General features: G+C 39.0%; 2 protein-coding genes across 2 annotated transcripts in view; both read left to right on the top strand.

Annotated features, from left to right (window-relative positions):
• The window catches only part of LOC142108389 (Fc receptor-like protein 2), a 51621-nt gene that overhangs the window by 11528 nt on the left and 13042 nt on the right, over nt 1-27051 (top strand). The gene's annotated exons all lie outside the window — the stretch shown is intronic.
• Nucleotides 16374-26487, top strand: LOC142108946 (high affinity immunoglobulin gamma Fc receptor I-like). The gene is made up of 6 exons (XM_075192918.1): nt 16374-16407; nt 19856-19876; nt 21397-21657; nt 21753-22007; nt 23310-23578; nt 26350-26487. Exons 1-6 carry the CDS (start codon nt 16377-16379, stop codon nt 26485-26487), a joined length of 975 nt encoding a protein of 324 aa, XP_075049019.1. The 5' UTR covers nt 16374-16376.

Genomic DNA, 27051 nt, shown 5'->3' with positions numbered 1-27051 from the left:
TTTTATTTAGATTTCGGTGACAGCCTAATCTAATTTGATTGGGAGTATCTTTAAATCTATAGTCCCTGCCTCACTGGTTATGGTCTGTGCTATAAATTTAAATTGCTATATCTCATGTTTGTTACTAGACGCACCGCACGAAATTCAGGGTAAATGTAAAGTGAATAGTTGTTCATCATCAATGCAGGTTATTTATTAAACGTCTATGAACGGAACACTTAGGGCTAGATTTACTAAGCTGCGGGTTTGAAAAAGTGGGGATGTTGCCTATAGCAACCAATCAGATTCTAGCTATCATTTTGTAGAAGGTACTAAATAAATGAAAGCTAGAATATGATTGGTTGCTATAGGCAACATCCCCACTTTTTCAAACCCGCAGCTTAGTAAATCTAGCCCTTAGAGTTTTTTAAGTAGACAAATCAATCAATCTGTATTAAATCTAGACTAAGGCAATTTATACTAAAGAACATTTGGTAGCTATACTAAGACAATCTATCATTTAAAAAAGTTATACAAGTTTAGAACAGCTACCATGACTTCAGCAAGTAGCATGAAGGCTTTCATGTAGAAGTTCATTGGGGGGGGGGGGGCAAAACACAGTCTTTGCCCACACAACAGAAATCATGGGGGGCAACTGCCTCTTCTGCCCACCCCCCCATTCCTACGTCCCTGTATAGGGCCAATGTTATTCAGTGTGTCAGTGACCAGGACTATTGCATTCAATTCTTTTTGCGGTGCAGTCATTAATAACCCATGGTAATATAATAATATATCCATGCTCACTTAGACCAGAGGGTATATTTACTATAGTGTGGTTTTGACGATTTTTTGGTGCTGTTTTGTTAACAGGAAATGTAATAAAGGTCGAACCGCACAGAAAACCACATATTATTAAATCGCATGATTTAAAGTCTCTGTTCTGATTTTTTTTAAAATGGTAGCTTGACAAACCTTACGATCTAAGAACCTGCGGTGTGCAAACACTATTACAGCTACATTGTCTGTGTCTCGACTGTAATAACAACCCATCAATGGTTCGTAGCCATCAGGGTTGTGTTCTGCAGTCTCCATTTCCTGTTTATTTCCTGAGTTATTTAAGTATTAGTGTGGGTTTGGAGCAGTGTGTATGTGCTACACGGTGTAAGGAGTAGTTTTAGAGAAATACAGTCTTACCCGTGTTTATAATTGGTAGTAAAAATCTTCAAACATGTTACGAAGTCACGAATGATGTCGGAGAGTAGTAATTTTGCTCTGAGGGTATTTTGAAGACAATTTTCTTTGCAAGTAGATGATCAAATCTTTCGGCTTATTAAATTTTGGTTTCTATATCAGCGCAGCAGACTCTATTCTTGATACATGAATGAATCAGTTTTGTGTTTCAACATTAAAACTGCTTTGGTAGAACTGGGCAGCACAGTTGGCTAAGCGGTTAGCACTTCTGCCTTACAGCACTGGGGTCATGAGTTCAATTCCCGACCATGGCCTTATCTGTGTGGAGTTTGCATGTTCTCCCTGTGTTTGCGTGGGTTTCCTCCGGGTGCTCCGGTTTCCTCCCACTCACCAAAAAAAACATACTAGTAGATTAATTGGTCTACTATAAAATTGACAATAGTCTCTGTCTGTCTGAGTGTGTATGTTAGGAAATTTAGACTAAGTTCTAATGGGGCAGGGACGGATGTGAATTAGTTCTTTGTACAGCGCTGCGGAATTAGTGGCACTATATAAATAAATGGTGATGATGATAATGAACTGTGCACCATCCATTCAGAGATGACCCCACAGACTCAACTTACACACATTGATTTTAACTATTGCAATTTTATGTATCAAAATCCGATTTTGTGCAAAATACACAGTGTACTTTAACATTAAACGGTCATAACGTCTCCAACCTATGTATGTCTTTATTGGAGATAAACAAAATTAACGACGAATGTTGCACAAGTCAAGTGTTACAGCAGCAGAGGTTGAGTTACAGAGGTGCACGGTACGATGATATGATCTTCAAGGTCCACTTTCGTTTTACATTTACACAATTCTGTATTGGAATTCATAGACTCTTAATAGAGCTGTTCAATTCATTCTGCTCTATGGGGGTGACTGGGGCAGGACTGAGTACACTTAAGTCTAAATTGAAAAGGTGCAACATTCCGACAACAAATGCGTAAAGGATCAAATAGTTTGCTGAACAGTTTTTGAAAATTTTTGTTCATCTTTAGTTTTATTATAATTGTGGGTCGATCTCATCTACGGATATATTTGTTCATCTTTTCTGACGCATTTTATACCACTTTAATCCTGTACATGTGACATTAATTTACATTAATTTCCCCATTCTTTTCTGAGAAACTATCTGTAACTCCTGCCAATTTTTTATACTTTGTGCTAATGTTATCTATTTTTAGTATTGAACTTCCTTCCTTTCTTTAGTTGTCAGAAGTAATTGTGCTATGATTATAGAACTTGTGTAAATTCCTTAAAAGTTGACTTGCTATAATTTGCCCGAGTTCGGTTTTCAAAATTCACAAATGTCCTCGGAACTCACATTTTTCTATTCCGACCAGCAAAGTGCACCCCCATTCTACTCTCCCACTTCTCTGTCACCTTCACGTTTCTGTACAGCAGTGTTTCAGTAATGAGTACACCTGTGCTTCAGCAGTAAGGTATGGAAAACCTGAGCTATGAGGGTTCCTGTGGACCAAGTTTATGAAAAATTGTTGTAGAGAAAGGTATTTTTTACATTTTTATAGTGTTTCTCTAGATAGATTTATGTTTTGTTTGTATTCAGACAATTTTATTGTTTTTTTTTTGTGTCATTTTAGTAAGCATAAAAGTTAATGTTTAAGTTTTAATTTGGTAGTCTTTCTTTAGATAGTAGTTTAAAGCCAATATATTTTTTGCTAGTATAAGCTCTGTTTCAATTGAAGATTATGGGCCTGGGGACTGAAATAAGATACTTCTTAATTTAAGATCCTTAATGAATCAGGCCCTATGTGTTTAAATATGGGACTGCAGAGAATCAGATCAGTCACTGGATGTCACCAGAAGCAACCCTAGTACAATATATACGGCTTCATTGCCTATGGATGCTATGACCATTATCCTTACGTTCTAATGAGCAATGCTGGCTTTCCAGATCTGGTTGATAGGACCATTTTTGATGATGTTGGTTTCAGCAGTGGTTTCTGTGAACATTTTTTATGTCTGGGACAGTGTGGAGAACTCACCACGCTTCCTAGTGACAATAAACCAATTGACATTGTGTTGCACACATTGCCCGAGACAGAAGTGTAGGTGCCATTGACAGTAGATCTTGCCCATGGTATGGCATCCGACACAGACAGCTCTGGTAATGTTAGGCTGATTTGCACTTCTCCTACAGTTTTGGCTGCTTAATTGGAATACCACCTCCTTTCTGACTATTTCCACTAACGCAGAGTCATTAGATGTTAGCTGTACAGTCAGCTGCCTCTGCGAATATTTCCTTTCCATGTTGTGGCTCACAAGTCTGTAGCATCTGCTACATATGTAGGTTACCCAAAGTCTTGCCCATGGTTTTCTCAGGCTAGGCCGTGTTTCCCACTGCCCAGAAGAGACTCTATGAAGGACTCAGTTATGGTTACATGCCCCAGGCACATGGTCACCTCCAACCTCCACCAGCACCTCCAGATGGTTCAAAGGAAAGACCAGGGCCTTTCTCTCCCCCGTGTCTCTATGTCAGTCTTCCCCACCCCTTAGATTGTACGCTCCTTTGAGCAGGGTCTTCTCTCCTCCTGTCTCCATCACTTTTAACTCTGCTCACCAGCTACCTAGCCTTCCTCCGTCCCCTCTCGCTCCCTCCTCTTCCCCCTGGGGGTCTCCCTCTTTTCCGTGCCCTCCTTCCTAGGTGCCGCTGTTGGCGGACCTACCCCTCTCCCCTCCCCCACCTCTCTAGCTGTGCCCTGAGCTCACTGAGTTACTGTGATTATTGTTTACTGTTCTGTGCTGTCTCACCTCGTATTGTAATTTTGTTTGTCCCTGTAAGGCGCTACGGACACCTAGTGGCGCCCTATAAATGAAAATTAATAATAATAATAATAATAAAGGGCAAGGAGTGGTATCTGTGTTGTGTCATATTACCAACAATTAAATGAATATTGCTATGTTTTTATATTGTACGCCTGCCTAGGTGTAAACTTTTGCTATGCATGGCACAGTAGCCAGGGGTCAGTGGAAGCCGCCACTTACAAGCCCATTAATGTGGAATAGTGGTATCCTGGTATGATCCTAGAAGGTAACCCAGCCCTGGACAAGTGGCAGTGACCTGGAAACTTTGTTGAACATTCAAGCAGAGCATAGGCACATTGGTCAACATGACCAACTCCAGATTATGGAATGTGAGGCTGAGCAGCAGAGTGTTCAGAATGAAGCCACATGCATCTTCGGGTGTAAATGTTGGAGAGTCACTATCATGTTCAGCGTAGCCATGGCCAGGTTAGATGGGAGACCTACTTACACATTTGCAGGCACTGGTTTGGCCAGTTTGCCATTTTTTATATTTGCCGATTGGCTTCTCTGCCCTCCATGCACTGTTATTTTCCAGACTCTCCAATGACATTAAATATTTGCTGAATCCAGTCCGATTTGCTAATTAATTAATTCCTCAGTTAGCATTAACAATTTTTTGCTATTTTTGCATATTATGAAATATATTGATTTTTTTGTATGCAATTAATTTTTATTTACAAAATATTTTTTTTCCTTTTTCTACCAGCATCAGTTATGGTAAATTCAGGTAAGTAGATTTAAAAAAAACCCCAGTAAATAGATGGGTTGTTTTTTTTTACGTAGTGGAAATATCTCATGCCTTTAGTATTGATTTTTGGCTATTGGAATTTATTTTGCTATATTTCTAAATATCTTTCCTTATTAATCTTGTGCCTGTAAAGGAATTATCGGACCCTCAAGAGATTGTAAGCATTGTCGGGAGGCTAACAGGAAACTGAAATATACCCCAGTGGCTAGAGGAAAAAGAAAAGCATAACCAAAAATGTAGCCAATATGTCAGATCTAGATAGAGTATTTGTACGGGACAGGAGGATTGTCAAACAAAGCCAAAGTCTGAGCATAACTGAAGTTCACACAGACAGAAATCTCGGGAAAGCTGGATTAAGGCACCTGGCACAATCATATAGCAGTTTGAGCAATTGACTGGCAGACTTCTATAGTTCCAGAATGAAAGGGTTTGGATACAGATAGCAAGTGGACACTAGGCTGATCTGAGCATGCTCCATGCAATTGCGCAATATCCAAGTTCTCACGAATAAGAGTTGAGGTTAAAGGCTGTCGCTCTGGCTTACCAGAAAGTGCCATGCTCCCCCAGGGGCGGTGCTAGATTTTTTTTAGGGGTGGTGGTGATTTAATGCCCTACCCCCTTTTTTGCTAATAGAAGTAGTTGGCTGTTAAAGCACAATCAGAGTGACCAGACAGGATCCACCCAATGGAAACATGAAAATAGTGAGCTGCCGCTAGTGCTAGGGGAAGGACGATTGTCTTGATTGCCCCCCCCCCCCCTGGATCCACCACTGCTCTCCCCAAACCAACAAGACCTATGTACAACTACTGGAACACTACTACCCTACTATTATTGCCTATGGGTACTTGTCCTGCAGCAATTACGGGACATCCTTCCACCTTGATAGACATCAGTGCTCGTTATTGCTTCACAGCAACAGCACTGTTTGAATTAAAATAGTTAACCAATTTAAAAACAGAAAACATGCCTAACCTCCCTAAATCTTCATCCAGCCCAGACACTAAGCAGTCTGGGCTTTCTTCCACCATGACGGTGAGACCACAAGTATGGGCTCAGCCTCCGGTATAGCAACAAAGTAAAAAGAGGGAAAAACGAACCTTGAAATAAACATTTATTTGGAAAAAAAATCCCCAGACTCTCCAAACTCTCATTCACCACTTTAAATTACATTTAAACATTTAAAAATTAAAAAATATTCATTTATGATTAAAACAATGACCTGTATGCTTATTTTATAAGGCTTTAGACGTGTATCATTTGTTAATGCTTGCTGATTGGCTGATCTCTGATGATAAATAGTACTAAGAATAAATATCTCCTTCTTTAAAACTTCTGAGTCACTAGAATACTTTTTGCATCACTGTATGTATAGCTTTATTCTCTACCATCTTGGTATAATAAACATTTGCTATTTTGGAGATGCCTCGGTGCCAAGACTTCTTATCTATTCTCCCTCCTTAGGAGAATTGACCTATAGAGCCCTACAGAGTGCTGGGTGTATTATTTTTTAGACTTGTTCTTACTGTATAATCATTATTGCTAAATAAAAGCTCTTTTTCATTTCAAACGCTGAAATTCCAGTAAGAAGCCTCTAAAATGTATTGAAACATTTAGGTAGATTTACTAAACTGCGAGCTTGAAAAATGGAGATGTTGCCTAGAGCAACCAACCAGATTCTAGCTATCATTTTGTAGAATGCACTAAATAAATGAAAGCTAGAATCTGATTGGTTGCTATAGGCAACATCTCCACTTTTTCAAACCTGCAGTTTAGTAAATATATCCCTTAGTCATTGAACAATAAAGACCTTTGAGGCGAATCCATCGCACACTCAATATGTGACTTCTTCCTTTTCTACAGTGGGTGTGGATCAACCTCAACTAACGCTTATACCGGAAGAGGCGGCAGTGGGGGATGAGATTGTTCTTCTATGTGAGTCCACAAGAGGCTCCCTACCTATACACTACCGGTTTTATCATAATTGGACATTCTTGGGAAATGTTACTATGCAAGAGCAGAAAAAAGCAGAGCTAAGACTGACCATCAAGTCACCAACCATGGCTGGACCCTATTACTGTGACTCTTCCAATGATTTCTTCACCCAAAAACAAAGAAGCAAAATAGCCAATTTGCTTTTCGTAGGTAAATATGATTACTAATAAATTGTAGGCATAAAATGTAGGTAAAATCCTGCAAGACAAGACTAAATTCCAGTAGAGAATTATTGCACAGTCTGTACCCGAAGGCAATCTATAGGGTGGATATTAAATTGCTCTAGAGTACAATCCACAGTTTGGATTAACCAATTTACTTGTAATATTGGACGATATTACAAGTAAATTGGTTAATCCAAACTGTAAGCGTTAGTTGAGGTTGATCCACACCCACTTTATTGTTCAATGACTAAGGGATGTATTTACTGCAGGTTTGAAAAAGTGGAGATGTTGCCTATAGCAACCAATCAGATTCTAGCTTTTTTTTTAATTAAACACTTTTATTTCTGACACAGAACAGAAGTGAATTAGCTTCTTGTAACTAGACACGTTGGTTTTATTGCTTTTACTATAAATATAGATGGGGATTCATTATTTAAAATCAACTTCAACATGGCACCATCTCTAGATAAAGCACTACGATCATGTTGCAGAATATCAGTCCATGTCTTTATTTGTCAGATAGAATGCTTACACTCTGACCCTCCCCGATCAAAGCACTCCTCATCAGGGGCAAATGCAGGATTTGTAGAGGGGGGTTTCCACACCACGCCACCAGTGGGCGTGACCAGCATGCATGGCGGCGTGGCTATAAATTTAGACAGTGCTTGGCTGCTCTCCAACTATTCCTATCCCTATAATATACATGGGCAATGCTGCCTGCACTACTGTTAGCTGCACGCAGCAGGGTCCAGCCACCTCAATTATACAGTGCCCCAGGCTTAGAGGGGGGTTTCCAGGCACTAGGAACCCCCCCCCCCTCGGTTTGCCTATGCTCATGAATGCAGTGATGCAGGAGGAAGCGCATGGTGATTGGAATAATATGTGTGAGATGGGAGCCCATGTTCATCAGGTCATGGTGGGGCCCTAGAATTTGGGTCCTGCAGAGAAGCATGACACATGTATGCACAAGATGGATGTTGTTATAGGTTTACAAAAAAAAACAAACCTTTCGGTAGACATCAAGAAGGGTATCCACATAAACTAGAAAAAGGACAGATTTTGAAGAAATCTGGTGTAAGAGACATTAAGATGTAAGGATTAATAGAACATACAACTGTTAGTTTATCTGTGTTATTAAAATGAAAAGCATACTGGAAGTAATATAGAAGATGCCTCAAAAAGCCAAACAGGATAGTTGTCTACAGTAAACAGCTAAAGAGAAAGTCAGTGAGAAGTTGCAATCTACACCAGCTTTGAGCTGGCGCAAAATTTTACTCCTTTTAGGAAATGGAAATCATCTTTTAACTTTCCCCCACAACAACTCGGAAGAACACATCCTCCTCTTCCCCTTATAAAAGTTTCAATAATCTGGCTTTCGAGCCGGAACTAGCGATGAGGGAACTAGGGCCCCCGACCCTCTACATCTGCCATGCAGCGGGCCACATTATATCCATGGGCCGTGTCATCTCACATGACTGGAGGACTAACCAGTCCTCTTCGGTAGAGCTTTAAAGAGCTTAAATGTAAAGGATTGAAAAGAATGTTATAAACATTCATCATGGCCAATCCCAAACAGTAAAAGCTGAGACTCTACAGCTGATATACTTTAGAATAAAATAAGTATTTATTTAGATATTAATGATTTTATATTAGGTTTATTTTTAGGAAACATTGGACAGTTACCTTTTTTTAATCAATGCAGTCCCTGATCCCCTGACAAATAATTCAATTATTGTTACAGACATATCTAACATCATCAAGATAAAATATCTTATTGGATTGTAGGTGAGAGCCAACTTCTCAATAGACAACCAAAAATTAATCAGAGATTCGCATCAATTTAGGGTTGATGTTTCATCTATAGATTAACTGAAATGGAGAATGTTACAATTATTTGGATAAAACTAATGTATAGTACATGTGAAATAAAAATATTAAAAATGACAATTAATATTATGATTTCTCATTAAAACACAAGTTGTATGAATTAATTAGGTTAATCACTCAGTTGCGTTGATAAATCTGCCTTCATACGATTTCAGCCGGCTAATCCGTTTTTGTTTCTCTCTAGAAAAATATTCAGAAGTATCTAGAAGCTACAGTCTTCAGAATACAATTCGCCTGGTACTCTCTGCCTGTATTCTTGTGATCACTATCTGTATATTATTCCACCACATTAGAACAGTGAAAGTTCCAATACCCAAGCTGGAAATACAGAGGATGAACCAATAAAGATGTAGCTTCCTGCTTGGACCACAAGAGGTCACCAGACATAAAGAATGATAAAGACTATCAGTACCATATGATGACAATATATCATGTTATATTAGCAGTTTTATATATTTACCATATATTTACTATATTTTAATTGTAATTTGCTGTAATTGTTTTGTAAAGCAAATGTTCAAAGAGATGGGAGAGCACGGTCTTCGCGCCCTGTGGATAGAGTCCTGACGGCTTGGGAAGCTTTCCTCAGTCACTGCCACAGGGAAGACCTAGCAGTTTGAATGGAGAGGTAGTGCGCTGAAAGAGATAACTCATATTACAAGAGCTGAAAGAAAAGTTACTATGGCATAAAAAAGTACATAGCTAGGGTTAACCCAATAGTATCCTCCCTGCTGTACATTTAGGAGCAAGTCTTCATTCTACAGACAGGGGAATACATTAAACTTGTCAGGTAATACAAGGTAAATGTAAATAGATACACCCAAGAAAATGAATTACATGTGCGTATTAAAAAAGAGATAGTGCAATGTGACAATTTGCATTTTTTTTATATTTCAATAAATCTGTTTTCGGAACTTGATTTAAGTGAGGTCTCTGTCAAGCATAAGGATATAATCCATTTTACATAGAGAATCCTATTTTTCTGCATAGTTTGAAATTAATAATACCGCTTATAGAACATACATAGAATTGCATCCACAAAATCCACAATCCTAAACATTTTTGAAAAAAACATTGACCCCTTTCCTTATCAACCTTTATTACCTTCTACATAATGTCAGAGGATTTTACAACCTTCTAGAGAAATTAGGATACATTAGATACAGTGTTAGTCTATAACCTCCAATGGTTTTGCAATCTTTGATCCCAAAACCCACTTCCCCCATCACCTCAATATCCCTATTAACATAACGGTCTCCTTTCTCTTCTGCAAATCACACCTTATGCTCTGTTCTTTTAACGCTTCGCCTTCTCATCTCATCCTGCCTCTCTCCTTTCTATAACTTATATCTTTCCGCTGGTTCGCTCCTTTCCGGTTAAACAAGGTGTCATCAAACCTATCATTCAAAAAACCCTCTCTATACCCCAAGTTCCTCTCCAGCTTTTATTCGATCCTGCTTCTCCTCTTTTTATCTGAATTGCTCACATAGCATGTATATTTGGAGTTGTAATGCTATCTTACCTCTTGTTCCATTCTAGGCTCTTTACAATCTAGTTTTTAGTCTCATCGCTCCTCTCATGCTACTTCTTACATATTCTACTAAATCTATCTGCAGCTTTTGACCTTCTTCTCCAAAGTCTCTTATTTTTGAGAATATAAGGTCTTGCAATCTATTCAATCTCATCCAACATAGGAATCATTATTTTATTGCACAGTGGCCTAGTGGTTAGCATTTCTGCCTCGCAGCGCTGGGGTCATGAGTTCAATTCCCGACCATGGCCCTATCTGTGTGGAGTTTGTATGTTCTTCCCGTGTTTGCGTGGGTTTCCTCCGGGTGCTCCTGTTTCCTCCCACACTCCAAAAACATACTAGTAGGTTAATCTCTTCCTCTCTCTCTCTCTCTGTCTCTGTGTGTATGTTAAGGAATTTAGACTGTAAGCTCCAATGGAGCAGGGACTAATGTGAACGAGTTCTCTGTACAGGGCTGCGGAATCATTGGCGCTATATATATAAATGGTGATGATGATGATGATGAATCTCTCTACTGTTACAAGCTCAGTGCTTAGTGGGTTATAGGGGTTAGGGGTTAGGGGTTATTTTTGACTTTGGTCTCTTCTTCACTCATTACCTTAATGCTCTTGCAACTAATCTGCTATCTACAGCTTAAAACATCTCTTTCGTCCCTTCCTCACTCATTATACAACTCAAATATAGGTGCAGGCTCTAATCATTTCCCAGCTAGACTATTGCACACATCAGTGGTCTACCACTAAGGTTGTCAAACCTGCAAGATAAATTAATTAGTAACAATGGATAAATCAAGTAATGTACAATACTTAAGCTGAGTACACACTACACGGTTTTCATCCAATAATCGGCTCAATCAGCCGACATACGACCGCTTGTTCAAAAGTCGGGTCAGTGTGTGCAGTGACAAGATGGTCGAAAGTCTGCCCAAAGGAACGATTGTCGCCTCATTTGGTTGGTCGTACCGTTTGATATTTTCGTTCCAATCTCGTTTCCGCTGTGTAGTGTGTATAAACTTCCGACCGATCCACAACAGTGAGTACAAAATTACAGTCATTGCTCACGACAACATGGCTGTTAAAAGTCGCTAAAGGGAGGTTCGCTCTTCCCTTTATCGTCCTAAACAAGGCTAGTGTGTATGCAGTCCATGGACCGAGCGATCGGAACATCAATCGCATGAAAAATTGATCGGCATGAAAAGTTGGTGGAAAATTCTGTAGTGTGTACCCAGCTTTAGGAAGCAGTCGCAGCCTAGCTGTGTTTTCAGCATACATGCAGCACTGAATTTGAATAGTAAGTCTGGGTGGGGAAACCAGCAAACCAAACACAACATTTTCCTTGAAACTAAAAAATACAGCTAAGATTTGTCTTGTTATCTTAAAGAGGATCTGTTATCTGTGAAACAAGCCCTCTATTATTAAATAGAAACCACTCAGCGTTTAAAGGGAAAGGAATCTATCTGTAACAGCCACAGCAGATTATGCAGTACATTTATTCATAAAAATTGATGCCTTTCATATGGAATACTTAATTTTGCCCCTGGTTTTACCTTACTATAAGAAATAACATGAAGGGCTAATTATGCAAAAGGTTTAATTTACAAGTGTTCAAATACAAGTCTGCAATGTCTTATACCCCCGTGACTGGTGACACAAAGTGGAAGTGCTTTACAATAACATGTAATGCTAGGAAATAAAAACAAGGTGGATGTATGAACTGTGTTTGATATAGAGGTGTAGGAGGGTGACAGGAGCCACACATCATGACTCACATCAGAAGCCTCACACCACGTGCTTTTGAGAAACTCTGCTCCTTCCACTATATAACTCTCAGTCTGTGACTTCCTGCTGCCTCCATTCCCCTCCTCACATCATGTCACTGCCCCTGTGTCACATGCAGCCCTGTCCTCACTAACACATCATTCATCTCCAGATATACTCTGTGCTGCTGGGGGACCCTGCTCCTTCCACTATATAACTCTCAGTCTGTGGCTTCCTGCTGCCTCCATTCCCCTCCTCACATCATATCACTGCCCCTGTCACATGCAGCCCTGTCCTCACTAACACATCACTCATCTCCTGATATACTCTGTGCTGCTGGGGGACCCTGCTCCTTCCACTATATAACTCTCAGTCTGTGGCTTCCTGCTGCCTCCATTCCCCTCCTCACATCATATCACTGCCCCTGTCACATGCAGCCCTGTCCTCACTAACACATCACTCATCTCCTGATATACTCTGTGCTGCTGGGGACCCTGCTCCTTCCACTATATAACTCTCAGTCTGTGGCTTCCTGCTGCCTCCATTCCCCTCCTCACATCATGTCACTGCCCCTGTCACATGCAGCCCTGTCCTCACTAACACATCACTCATCTCCTGATATACTCTGTGCTGCTGGGGGACCCTGCTCCTCCCAGTATATAACTCTCAGTCTGTGGCTTCCTGCTGCCTCCATTCCCCTCCTCACATCATGTCACTGCCCCTGTCACATGCAGCCCTGTCCTCACTAACACATCACTCATCTCCTGATATACTCTGTGCTGCTGGGGGACCCTGCTCCTTCCACTATATAACTCTCAGTCTGTGACTTCCTGCTGCCTCCATTCCCTTCCTCACATCATGTCACTGCCCCTGTCACATGCAGCCCTGTCCTCACTAACACATCACTCATCTCCTGATATAATCTGTGCTGCTGGGGACCCTGCTCCTCCCAGTATATAACTCTCAGTCTGTGACTTCCTGCTGCCTCCATTCCCTTCCTCACATTATGTCACTGCCCCTGTCACATGCAGTCCTGTCCTCACTAACACATCACTCATCTCCTGATATACTCTGTGCTGCTGGGGGACCCTGCTCCTCCCAGTATATAACTCTCAGTCTGTGGCTTCCTGCTGCCTCCTTTGCCATTCTCCCAATGCAGAAAAAATGACATATAAAGACGTGAAACAGAAGTCAAACACGACCCTGCTCAAATGAGCTTCCACTCTAAAAGGTGTGGGGGACACGATACATAAAGTACTAGAATAAAAGCTCAAGCAACAAATGGGGAAAGTGTGTGTGTGTGACCATTGTAAGGCAGACGCATTATCAGCCAACAATAATAAAGTGGCCATTGGCGTTTCTGTGCAGCTATTAGTGGTGGATCATGGTTGGAAAGAAGAGAGATAACGGGAGACGGAGACGTGAAACATGAACCAGTCAACTGATGTCAACCATAACTGTCCTTCCCAATTGTAAAGCGCTACGGAATTTGCTGGCACTATATAAATAAATGTTGATGATGTTGTTGATGATATTTATCCCAACTGCTCTTCTCTTAATTCTAGAAAAGACATTGGCTATCGTGCTGTCCAAGTACTATTGCAGTTATCCACCAGTTGGGAGTAGCTGTGTGTCTGGTCTTTTGGAAACAGAGCCAGGACGGTCATTCCGCATGATGTCCAAGAGCAGCTGCTGTTACCAAAGAAGCAGTAAAATTTGCCAAAAGAGGAACTGAGAGGCCAACATGCAGTTCATGTATTATCCATGAGGTCACATGTCAGGCATGGTGATGTCCTATGTAAGTGCACGGCTCCGGTTGAATCCTTAGTCACCAAGCTCTGACATAGATTTTTCAATGTAAACGTATATAAATGCTGATGTTGGCGTACAACTTATAGGTGAGCTGATGTAGGACCACCTGACATTAAACATTTTTACTATATTTTTTTCAGTAGAATCAAAATAAATACTTGTATTATTTTAAAATCTGTCCACAGCGTCAGTGAGTGGGTTTCCACTACTTGGTTGAAAATATACTGTGGTTTCAGTGGTACAGGGGACAGCACCCAAGACACTCTGTCTGTTTCAGAAGCTTGGGGCCTCCCTTACAACGCCCACAGTCAGATGTCAACAGTTGTCTGGGCTGTATATTTTTTATACTGTAGGGGTTAAACAATTGGTTGGACACCGCACTGCGGGGTTGTAGATGACCTGACTGTTTTTTCATGTAGCACACAAATATCAACTTCAAATTTCAGTGTACAAATAAGCTATCAAGTATTTGTGTGCTGCATGAAAAAACAGTCAGTATTTAACTTATGTGCAAAACAGAAAACTAATTTGCACCCCGTGCATTATAACATGGTTTTATCCAGGAGACTGAAATAAGAAGCTTCTTAAGTTAAGATCCTTAATGAATCAGGCCCCAGATGTTTAAAAGTTATTGCTATTTAAAAAAAAAAAAAAAATTGTGCGAAATCTCAAAGCGCTAGTTGTTTGGCAAGAACAGGTTTGAGAACAGGATTTTTAAACTGCCCTATGTATTAAAGCAAAAACCCCAGATAAACTTTCCAAAAACTGTTTTTTTCATCCAGCAAACATCGCCGCCCCAATTTTTAACCTTGACGACATACAAACCATCAACTGTATAAAGCAGCGGTTTCGCAAACCACCGCAATACCACCTGCAAAACGGCCAAAACAAACAAAGTAGCTAAGAGAGGCGAGATTGGCTTAAATAGCGTGTTGTTTTATCTATCTTGCCATTAATAAAATACGAGGAGGCACCATTGAATTATGAATTATTCTGGCAATCATTATTTAATGTTTATGGGGCAAAAATTAATTTAGAATGAACTTATGGGGCAATTTTTACTGTTCGTTATATATAGGGGCGATATTATTGTACAGGGGGGTCCGTAAGTGTGGAAAAACTTGGATTTGCATCCAAGATGGCCACCACACTGGCCACATACCCTAAAATTAAATTGCACCGCACCCAGATCATGTGTGTAGACAGTGGATTAAAATTTCCTTACTCATTTCCGTTTTAAGAGGGTTTTTCCCACACTTATGGCCCACATTGTTTTATTATCTTATGAGGGAAATGTGACTATATAATTATAATTAAAGGCAATAATATTTGATTACTAACAGTGGCAATAATTATTTATGATGGGGTCAGTACTTATAATAGGACACTTCCGCACATGTCCATGGAGTAGAGTGCATAAAAGATCCCAGTCTTTTACTTCTCTTCAAAAGGAGAAAAGCCCATTTTATACACTCAACTCTGAAGCTCCTAATTATGCGGTGAGGGTATTCAGATCCATTTACCACCTGGCTGGGTTGACCCTTTATTCCACTGGGTGGTTTTAACTTCCCCAGTGACCTGGTCCTCTTTCACTGACCGTAAAGTGAGAGCTTCTAAAATCTTCACAGAGTTGGGAAGCAGAGGGTGATGCACCTTCACTAGACTTGAGTAGAGAGGCCGATTAGTTTCCAACCTGGTACCCTTGTCATCATGAAAATACACACATTAAAAAAGTAAGTGACATGACAAAAATGAAGAAGTGGGTATTTGAAATAAATAACTGTCTGTTAAAGCCTCGTGGCTGGATTTATCAATATTTGTCAACAGCATGGGCGGAAGAAAAGCGAATGTGTCCGAATCACATGTGATTACACTGGAAGGACTTGTAAAGTCTTGTAGGCTACCAGAGTAGCTGCATGAGCCCATATTATAATAATTACAGAGTGTACAGTAGGACAGTTGGGCTTGAGAAGACTCAGAACAACAGTGTTAGTTTCCGTACGCTCTTATGTATTAGTAAATGTTTTGTACAATGTTAGTACTGTATAATCTGATGTGCTACAGTATGCTATTTTGCTTGTCTTTCTATGTTGATAATGTATATTATGTGTTGTTATTTTACTTTCTAAAAGAGAAAAAAAAATCCTTTGAGATGAATGGCTATTTGTGGTGCAAGTGTTATAATGATCTAACTCACAAAAGGGGCCATTTAAATATTTATGTGTAGATATGAGTAACATGTAGGTTCCTCATAAAAGACAAAGATTCATTGGAAATTTATCTTTCATAATTGACAATTTAGTACTTATGCAAATTCTCCTTTGTGCAAATTTCTGTTAAGAAGTGTCTGTAAAAAAAAAAAGAGGAAGTGAAACGCGTGCTTGACATTAGCTGTAAAAGCAAAATGTATTATTCTGCAAATGCCAAATACAGGAATCATGCCAGCTCTGCTCTTGTTGATGTTCATCTGTAAGTATTGAGGTTTTTTTACTTTATTTTTCAAGGTTTTTTTTTCCCTTAGTGATGTTTAATTATTAAATGATGAATTATTATACTATGCAGAGAACGGCATTTAGAGTGTATGCTGCCCTATGCAATTTTATAGAAACATGCCCAAAGAACTGTTATAAATAGCTTCAATATAATCTTGTGTTTTACTGGATAAACGGATGCCTGCATAATACTTTAATTTCTCGGATTTTGACATTTATTACTTTATTTTTATGCGAATAGTAATAATAATAATAATAATTTTTTTTGATGGAGTAATGTTTGATTTTTTTAAATTACTTCCCCCTAAGTCTTGAGCACTATTTAATTTATCATTAATTCTTAACACTTTTATGGCATATTTGCTATTTGTGCTATATTTTTTTTCGTTGTGCTGCAATTCCTGATTCTTTACTAGGAAGTGTTTATGATGTGTCTTAATGTTTTGCCCAGTCAACTGCCGTTTGGGTGGCTTGGATATAGCACATTTCTCTTTAAATATTATTACACTTACTTATGTGTTTCAAGGTGTTGCTAAAACAATAGTTCTTTTTTTAAATACCTACACACAAAAGGCTAGCTTGGGATACCACATTTGATTGGGCGAGTGAGTACTAACCTTCCCCATGAAATCAGTTTAGTTTTTTTTATTTTAAATTTCCAATTGGACTACATCTAGAAAGAAGATTTTTAGTGTGAAGAATGAAGATTTCTGTATAATAAAGTAGGGTCTCCATTTTTTTTTAAATAAAATTGTATTTTATTTGGTGTGTATCTTTTTTCTATTGTACCATTGGTGGAACTATATGTTCCATCAGGCACTGTCTGCCATGGGCATACAGTTCCACAAGTACCAACATACCCATGCAGCCAATAGATGTCGTGGACTTTCTGGGACAAGTAGTTACATAATAGTGTGTAATATAATTTTTACAAACGCTATTCCCTGGCACCCACAATGCTAAGAGTGCCAGGAAGAGGTAGACAACACAGGGTAGGCTGGATCAAAGAATTTGGACCTAACCGCTTGTTTATTCCTGCCACCCACTTGGGATCTCCAGCCCGGCACTGAACAGACTAGAGCACATGATTAATGTGGGATTCCATGCTATGGGTCTCAAAGCTATAGTGTGACCAGCCTGGTATGGCAAAATCTTGTGTTGGTTAATGCACTGGAAGGGGGACTCCATGCTTGATGCCCCCTGCTTTACCAATAACCAGCAACAGGATAATGCACAGGTGCTGGGCGAAGCACTTCCTCTCTGTACTGAACTTGCATATGACAGCCCCCGGTCCCTCATATTGAGAAATAAGAGACTGCAAGCTAAAGTTACATTCAGCTTGTCCATGCCTGGTGCCAGGAATGGTGTTACATCCATCTCTAAATAAGGACCTCAGAGTGGAAATCACAAAGATATCAGATGTGCATTATTGTATATTTTGCCACTTTATCCTTTAGCAAAGAACTCACCAACAGCATGTACTGTATTTGCTGCATAAATGAGGACATTGGCAAACATCTGCATATTTAGCAAAAACTTTTATGAACAACCTATTGAAATATTCTTTATTTACATCCCACTTTTTTTTAAAAAAAAATAAAATAAAATTATTTTCTTTGTTAAAATTTCTTCTTTCAACTTATATTAGTATATAGATGTGGTTTATGGTAATCTACACAGAATTTACAGGGCTTTAAAATATTTAGTTTGGCCATATATGCCCATTACTTGACTAACATCACTCGTCAATTACATTGAAAATAATGGAGATTTTTAGCATTTTATTTTAAGAAATGAATAATTCACAAAACCATGAAAAATACTCTTAATGATGTGTTAATTAATTTTAGATTTTTTTAATGATTTGATGTTAATTGTAACCTGTCTATTAGCTGGACATGTATCAAGTAGAGATGTTCACTGACCCCCCTGTTCTGGTTTTGGTTTTGGCTTTGGATCTGGATTAACTTCATGTTTTGGTTTTGGCAAAACCGCCCTCGTGTGTTTTTGTTTTAGTTTTGGATCTGTATTCTTTAGAAAAATTGCTAAAATATGCTAAAATCACATAATTTGACTCTTTTTTTTGTTTCTACATTATTATTAACCTCAATAACACTAATTTCAAGTCATTTGCAGTCAATTTCGACAACCTCACAGGTCAGAATATTATTTTCATACACTTTCAAACAAATGCTGCAGATTTAGAAGACCAAGCCTGCCAGACCTAGTATTTGTATTTCAGCAATGACAATTAGCAATGGAGCAAGGGAGCTCTCCTCTTTGTGTGTTACCTATATAACACTGTACATTATGGGACTGCAGATTTAAAAGACCAAGCCTGCCAGACCTATTAATTCTATATCAGCAATGAAGCTCTCCTGAATGTCACTGTAGACTTTGAAAAACACTACTACCCCCTCCTCTTTCTATTCTACCTATGACGCTGCCCAACTGCTCTACAGACTGCCAAGAACTGTGCTACCCCTTCGGTGTCCCTTTGTGAAATGGCGCTGGATCGCTGTGGAGGGTGGTACTTATAGAATCCAAAACTCGCGAGATCCGACAATGTAACAATGATGTTTTGCCTCGTTTTCAATTCCGAGGGCGTGCAAAAGTACCGAGCCGGCTCGGCTCGGTACTCGGATCTGCTAAGTTCGGGTGTGTTCGGTTCTCGGGGATCCGAGTTTGAGCATCTCTAGTATCAAGTGAGTTTGAAAAGATAATAGTCTGAGCTCACATCTATCTTTCGTTTCTGTTCATTAAATGATAACATGACAGGCGGTCAATACTTTCTACTTTGTTGTAACAATGTAACAAGTGCTTCCAGTACAATTGATATCAGAACATATAGTAACAATCTTTGCAAATGATTAGTTTGAGGTTAGGACTTTAAGAAATTGTTTGAATAAACATATTTTGAAGACATATATGGCTATTCCATGTTTTCACGCCCTGGTCATACAATGACCACTGTATTACTATGTAAAGTGCTGTGTGTTTCACCTTGATGGTACTATTGGGCTTGATTCATTAAGGAAAGTAAAGGCAAAAAAAGGAGTAAATGTTCTCCTGGACAAAAACAATGCAATGGGTGCAAATTAGTTTATTATTTTGCACATAAAATAAATACTGTCTGTATTTTCATGTAGCACACAAATACTTGATTGTTTTTTTTGTACACTGAAACTTAAAGTTGATCTAGGACATGCCCTACCCCAACTATAAATCTGTCCCCACATTTTAAATTCCCCTCCCCCTCCAATGCAACATGGTTTTGCCAAGGTGCAAATTACTAATTGTTTTGCTTAATTCCCTTAATGAATCAGGCTCCTTGTGTAGAATGGTTACTAACAGCCAAACAGCATATACATAGTATTTATAGGACAATATTACTTTGATTTGATCATTTTTATTTTATGTTTCAGCATCCTTTGTGGATCATTCCCGTGAGTAAATCTTTTATGAAATTGTTATTTTCTCAGATTTATTTCTTTAATGTGTTATATACGTCACTAAGTTGCATGCATTATGTTTACGGTATGTAATATAGGTACACTGTGTGTATGAATTGTTCAACCACGTAATGTCTTGTTTCATATCCTCATTGCTGATTACTATGTTTCCTTTATAGGCAGTGATATTTTTGAGACAGAAAACCCATAGTTTCAATATTGCAGTGCGTATGGGGGTAATTTTAAGAGTATTCACAAAATAGTGTCAGTGGCAGGGGCGGGGGCAGGGGCAGTCGCGGGCTGGCAGATGGCAGCCCAGAGGGGCGCACAGGCGGCCGCATCCCATGACATGTGCGCTGCGGTGGCAGTATCACGTATATTATGATGCGGCCGCCGGTGAAAATAGACTAAATTGCATCCGGGGGGGGGGGGGGGGGGGCGGCCCACCCCTGGGCAGGGGGAGAATATTAGAAGCGGTACTAAAAAGCCATAATATTGTGAAGATGGACGGAGCAATCTGCTTCCTGTTCAGCATAGAAGCAGCAAACGTTTTTTTTTTTTATAAATATTGGTTAACAACAACCAACCCACCCTCACTATACCCCACCAACTCTTTGAATTTCAGTCTAAAATTTTTGAATCCTGTAAATTTTGCTCCAATTTTCAAATGGGAAAAACAAAACGTCACCAGGCCTGATTTAATACTTTTTCCTATGCAATAAATAAAAACAGTTCTATGTTTTTACTCTCCCAATACTTCACGGCTCTGTTTTAATCCTCATACACCTCCAATTATCCTTCCCACACCTACTGCACTTGTTTTTAATCCCCCCAAAAATCACACCAGTTGTATTTCTCCTCCCCATGTCAAACCTCCATTTTTAACCCCCTTTCCTTCTCGGCTCTGTACTTTTAGCCCCAACACCTTAATCCTCCATGTTTCTAACCCTCACATCTAATTTTGTAGCGCCTTCTTCACCAATTTTTAAACCCTCCAACATCATAGGCCTTTTTAACCTACCCTAGTTCAAAAATTATGATAGAATGTTATATAACAAAGTCATCTTAAACCTCCCAACATTTTTACAGGCCAAAAAGGATGTGCATAGTTGTTCCGAAGTGCTAGACATTACCCAACCCCTGCTCCCTTAAAAGACCATTGAATTTCCATACACACCAGTGAAAGCCGCCCACGGACCATGATGAGGGGGATATAAATCCCAACATTCCCAGCAGTGGGGACAATAGTCCCGACTGTTGGGATAGAGGCACAGTCCCATTATAATTGGGACATTTGGGAGGTATGTTATCTCGAAATATCTCAATACTTACTGACAATTAGCTGGAGAGAACGTATTGAAGTTATAGTGTACAATTATGGGTTATATTAGTGATCTGTCTGCCTATGTACTAAAAATGTTGGGAAATAATTTAACATGATGTTATACTGGTTTTCTATTGGCTAAACTGTCTGTCCGCCAATCATTTACCTGCGAAATTTTGCTGTGTTTTAGAGGCTGCTGGAAAACCTTGGGTGACTTTAGATCCAAACTGGAAAAAGATATTTAAGAAATCATCAATGACATTAACATGTAATATCAAAGTTACCGGATGGAAAGAACCTGATTATAAGTGGTATAGAAACAATCATCAAGTACATGCATATCAGAGGACAGTGACAATTGGTTATGCTGAGGAGAAATATAGCGGAGCTTACCAATGTGCGACCACAGATAGTGAAAGAAGTGATCCTGTCAGGCTGGATGTTAGTAATGGTGAGTAAAACAGATACATGTGTTTATATGTGTTAGACGAGAGATAAATCATTACGTTTATTAATTCTGTACAACTGTTTCTGATTTATTTTCAGAGTGGCTGATTCTTCAAGCACCACCTTATGTTTATGAAGGAGACACACTGACATTACGATGTCATGGTTGGAATGACAAATTTAAAGAATATTCATCATTTTACCAGGATAATAGTCCTATACCATCCACAAATTCCATTCTTCGTCTAGAAAATGTAACTCGAAGAGCGTCCGGGAATTACAGATGTACAAGAGAAAGATGGAACGGTTTTTATCATTCAAAAGAATCCGATAAGACATTTGTATCTGTTCATGGTAAAAAAAATACTGATTAAACTAACAGGGGTTAGACTTACTCTAAGTAGATGGATCAAATGTTTGAAAATTAATAAGCAAGTTTTGATATGCATTCATTGCACTCCCATTTATGATGTCATTCTGTTACAGTGTGAGTGTAATGTGTAACTGTAGAAACAATGTTTTCATCATCAACAAAGGGATTTTTCACTGTAAGGGTAATAAGACTGTGGAGTTCACTGCCTGAGAAGGTAGTAATGGCAGAATCAGCAGATTGATTTGCAAATGCAATGCATGCTTATCCTTCAAAGTATTGTATCAATCAGTCTAATGAGTAATTGAAACAGTTGGACTGATTGATCCATGGAATAATTCTGGGCAACATTTCTAGGATCAGGAAAGAATTGTTTATACATGTGAGGATAAATTATCTAAGAAACAAGCAAAAAATAACTATCATCATCATCATTTATTTATATAGCGCCACTAATTCCGCAGCGCTGTGCAGAGAACTCATTCACATCAGTCCCTGCCCCATTGGAGCTTACAGTCTAAATTACCTAATATAGACACATACTCACAGACAGACACAGACAGGGAGAGACTATGGTCAATTTTGGTAGCAGCCAATTAACCTACTAGTATGTTTTTGGAGTGTGGGAGGAAACCGGAGCACCCAGAGAAAACCCATGCAAAGACAGGGAGAACATACAAACTCCACACAGATAAGGCCATGGTCGGGAATCGAACTCATGACCCCAGTGCTGTGAGGCAGAAGTGCTAACCACTAGGCCACTGTGCTGCTATATGTAACCGTAATCTTCCTGGCAGTTAAAATCACCTGGAGGTGGTGCTCCTTTCTAACTCGATATGTGGTATTGTCATGTCATGGTAAATAGAACTTTGGTTGTAATCTTACACTTAAGCAATAACCGATTTAGTACTTGTCATGAATTGACGTAAAATAGGCAACGAGTGTCTTCATTTATCAATCAAGCTTTATGTCCTAATATGTCTCCTTTTCAAAACAATAAAAAAAATACACTTCATGTTTCAGGGTATGATTAGCTGTGTAAGGTAATATGTAAAAATAGGTATATGTCCCAGCAATCCTATTATGTAGAGTAATCATCATCATCATCATCATCAACATTTATTTATATAGCGCCAGCAAATTCCGTAGCACTTTACAATTGGGAACAAACATTAATAAGACAATACTGGGTAATACATACAGACAGAGAGGTAAGAGTTCCCTGCTCGCAAGCTTACAATCTAGAGTAATACATGAGTCTAACATTTTTGAAAAATATATTCTAGAGTTATTCAAATCGCCAGAGATACGAAAGCTCCCAGCAAAACCTGTCACAGAAGGAGCAGAAGTGAGACTACAATGTGTGACCACTACTTATACAGGAAACCGTCTCTTATATACCTTCTACAAAGGCTCACAGACTATACAGGGTGCAATTACTGACAGCAATTATGTCATCCCTCGTGCTGGAGAAGAGCACACAGGAAACTATAAATGTTCTGTGCAAACCACGGATGGCAATGTTCAGAAAAACAGCCCAGATTTGCATCTCCTGGTACAAAGTGAGTGACAATGTGGTTATTTTGTGTATATTTTGATTTATATAGAATGTGCGCTGATCCCCGTGCTTTGGATGTGTTTTTGGTTCTACAACATCATCGTGTTTTGATTTTGTTACAGGTTTTGCCCCAAGAACATGAAAGGTTTTGGTTTTGGATCTGGGTTTAATTAAAGTTTGTGCTACTATATTACTATTTATTTCATTAACTTTCATTTACAGTCAGTTACAGACTATTTGTAATGAACCCATAACAACTGTCCAAATTTTCACTGATTTTGGCCAAAGTCTGCAGTGAGAGAGTAGCCGCAAAGAGTAGTCGCAAAAATACAGTTTACTAAAAGATACAATCACCATTTCTGCTTTCATTTTTTTTTTAATTCAATACCATATCTCACATTATAAGTCGCCTTTTCGGTCCTACAGTCGGAGCTTTGTCAAGACAACGACAGAACCACAGAAAAGACAGTTTAAAAAAACATGTAGTTACCTGACTTGTTATGCAATCCCAGATTGTCTTCAACCGCAGCTTAAGATTCATCAAATGCACACTCCGGTAGTAAGTGTTCCAGCTTGGAACGCATTATCCTGCAGTGCACTTCCTTTACAACAAGCGTTTTAGTTCCATATTTTCCTGAAAATTACAATTTGCCTCGTTTTCAGATCCGATTTCGGCGTAAAGAATGGAGTCGTGGTTTGTATCTATTCAGAACCCCAAATCTTGGATCTTTCGGATTTCTCGAATCCGAACCGCTCATCTCTAATTTTGTACTATCATTCTATTGCATCGTGGCAGAAATACAATCATCATCACCATTTATTTATATAGCGCCACTGATTCCGCAGCGCTGTATAGAGAACTCACTCACATCAGTCCCATGGGAGCTTACACACACACACACAGACAGAGACATAGAGACTAGGGTCAATTTTATAGTAGACCAATTAACCTACTAGAATGTTTTTGGAGTGTGAGAGGAAACCGGAGCACCCGGAGGAAACCCACGCAAACACAGGGAGAACATACAAACTCCACACAGATAAGGCCATGGTTGGGAATCAAACTCATGACCCCAGTGCTGTGAGGCAGAAGTGCTAACCATTAGGCCACTGTGTGAAGTACCATAGGGCAATTATGAAAAGTTGTCGGATGAATCCTCAAGGCCCTTGGAGCTGGTGCAAATTATCAGCCAGGTTCACCTTACACCCCCTCACCATTATTAACAAACCAATATGCACAAATATTACAACTACTATTTCCATTGATGTTTCATCTGAGTGACCGGATTAACTTCGGTCTTTCTTTCATCGTCCTCATCTTGCCTGTTCCTCCCTCGTTTCCTACCTGTCAAACCTATTAATGAACTGTGCCAAATTTCACAGTGCACCGGTGAATCAGTGATGTACTTTAAGTCACCAGTCTAAGTCTATGAATATCCATTAGCCTCATCCACTTTTCAGAATGGTTTTTATGGTGTAAAAAGTGACGGAAGCTGCTCCTATAATTGGGCACTTTCTCCCCTCCTATCTCATTTTAATATTCTCAATCCACAAAATGAAATGTTCTACAAGGATCAGCAAAACTAGTTACAACGTGCACTTAACCCGGCGTCATTGAGGTTGGGTTTTAATGACCTGGGGCGTTTTAATTTACGTGCATCTTTTTACTTAGTTATGCAATGTTGCCAAACCAATCAGCAGCTGTAGCTAGGACTCCTCCCTAATGGTTTCCCCGCTACCACTCAGTCAGCCAGCATCAGCACAGAGAGCTAGTCAGGCGCAAACTCCAAAAAGGTTATTATGACCCAACCTCAACGTCGGTGTAACAATTTTGTGCAATTTTTTTTTACGAGATGTTTTGACAAAAGACAAAGTAGATGGTGCAGACGAGCTTTGTTCAACATATGATGTGAGCCGCAATTTGAGAAAATGGCCCATGACTATTTTTATGCCATGCTAAATATGGCTGGAATCAATGCAATCACAATATATCAGTGTAGCAATATTAGTGTGTCGCAAATAAAACCCTGGGTCTTGATCTCCTAAATGAACACTTGACCATCCGCAAAGATGTATTTCATTCACCAAGAGAAATGTGCAAAAGAATTAGAGATTTCACTGGAGAATCTTCAGAGAAGCCACCAGCAAAAGTACCAGGAGTTCGAAAAAGATGTCAAGTGTGTCCGCTAAAAAAGATCATAAGTCCACTCATACTCGCCAAAGTGTGTTACATATTTATATGCCCGGAACACCCGATTGCCTATTGCAGCGATTGTAGTGATAAGCTGGGTGAAACTGATTAGTTGTAATAATGACTGTTTTTGTATTGTTTTAATTTTCAAAGATCTCATATTTAAGTCAACGAAAAAGTTTAATTTCAGATGAAAACTTTATTTTTGTCAAAATATTAGTAATAACACAGTAAGTTGTCCATTTTTTTATTTATTTTTAAGACTATGTAGAAATAAATAAAAAGTTCATTCTCTATTCTCTTTGTTGTTTAATCAAAATTCCTCAATTAATTAATAGTTCATTATTCCAAATATACTAATTATCCTTAAAATGTCAAAATCAGGCATAAAATATACCCGGGTCATAATAACCCACCTCAAGGTCCGTGTAAGAACTTTCCACCATGATGACGCCAGGTTAAAGAAGGATAGCCCCACTCACTCCAATTCCTACCATCAGCCAGTGTGAATGCCAACATCTCACCCCACAGCACCATGCACTCTAGTGTTATATCAATCCCATTATTGATGTTAAAGACATCACCAGAACAAGACTTTGCATGTCACATACGACCTAATGTTCAAATCTACATGTCTCATGACAGTTCTCCAGAATATCAAAGTCCTCTCAACGTTCTTGTGAATCTTGTGCGGGAGGATGGTGAATTTCGGTGATATTCACTGTCGATTCATTGCCACATACTTGGGGGACTACTGGCTGTACTTAAGGATATAATTCCATTAGCAGCACCATACACATATTTAGACAATACAGTAGAACATGGGTAGGAAAGTATTTCAATAGAAACATTTTATAATTATGGGCACTGATCAAGCTTCGTCTGTCAATTTTCCAGGGGATTATAATCTGTAATAGTACTATAGAGAAATTAAGGTATATTTACACTATTTTCTGTGCCAAAGAAGGAAAATTTTCTTTCATAAAACGTTTGCATGATTACCATGAGAATAGATTTTTAGGATTCTTAAGAGATGTTCTCTTTAACTGGAAGGGAGTTTTGATGATAGCTTAATTTCATTATTACGTTCCTTACCGCTGACATGCGGTTGTTGTGAACACAATGACACATTTTATTATGATTTTTTTTCCTTTATTAATGACTGATAAGTTTGTGTAAGAATTTATTGACAATGCATCAGCAATCTGTTATCTTCCTTTCTTATTCTGGCCAATTTTCTGATTGTAGAATTTTAACACATTGACTGATTAATTTCTCA

This window comes from Mixophyes fleayi, chromosome 12, assembly GCF_038048845.1.
Source record: "Mixophyes fleayi isolate aMixFle1 chromosome 12, aMixFle1.hap1, whole genome shotgun sequence".
Taxonomy (NCBI): domain Eukaryota; kingdom Metazoa; phylum Chordata; class Amphibia; order Anura; family Limnodynastidae; genus Mixophyes; species Mixophyes fleayi.
Note: the sequence above shows the minus strand (reverse complement) of the source record. Positions and strands in the feature narration are given on the sequence as shown.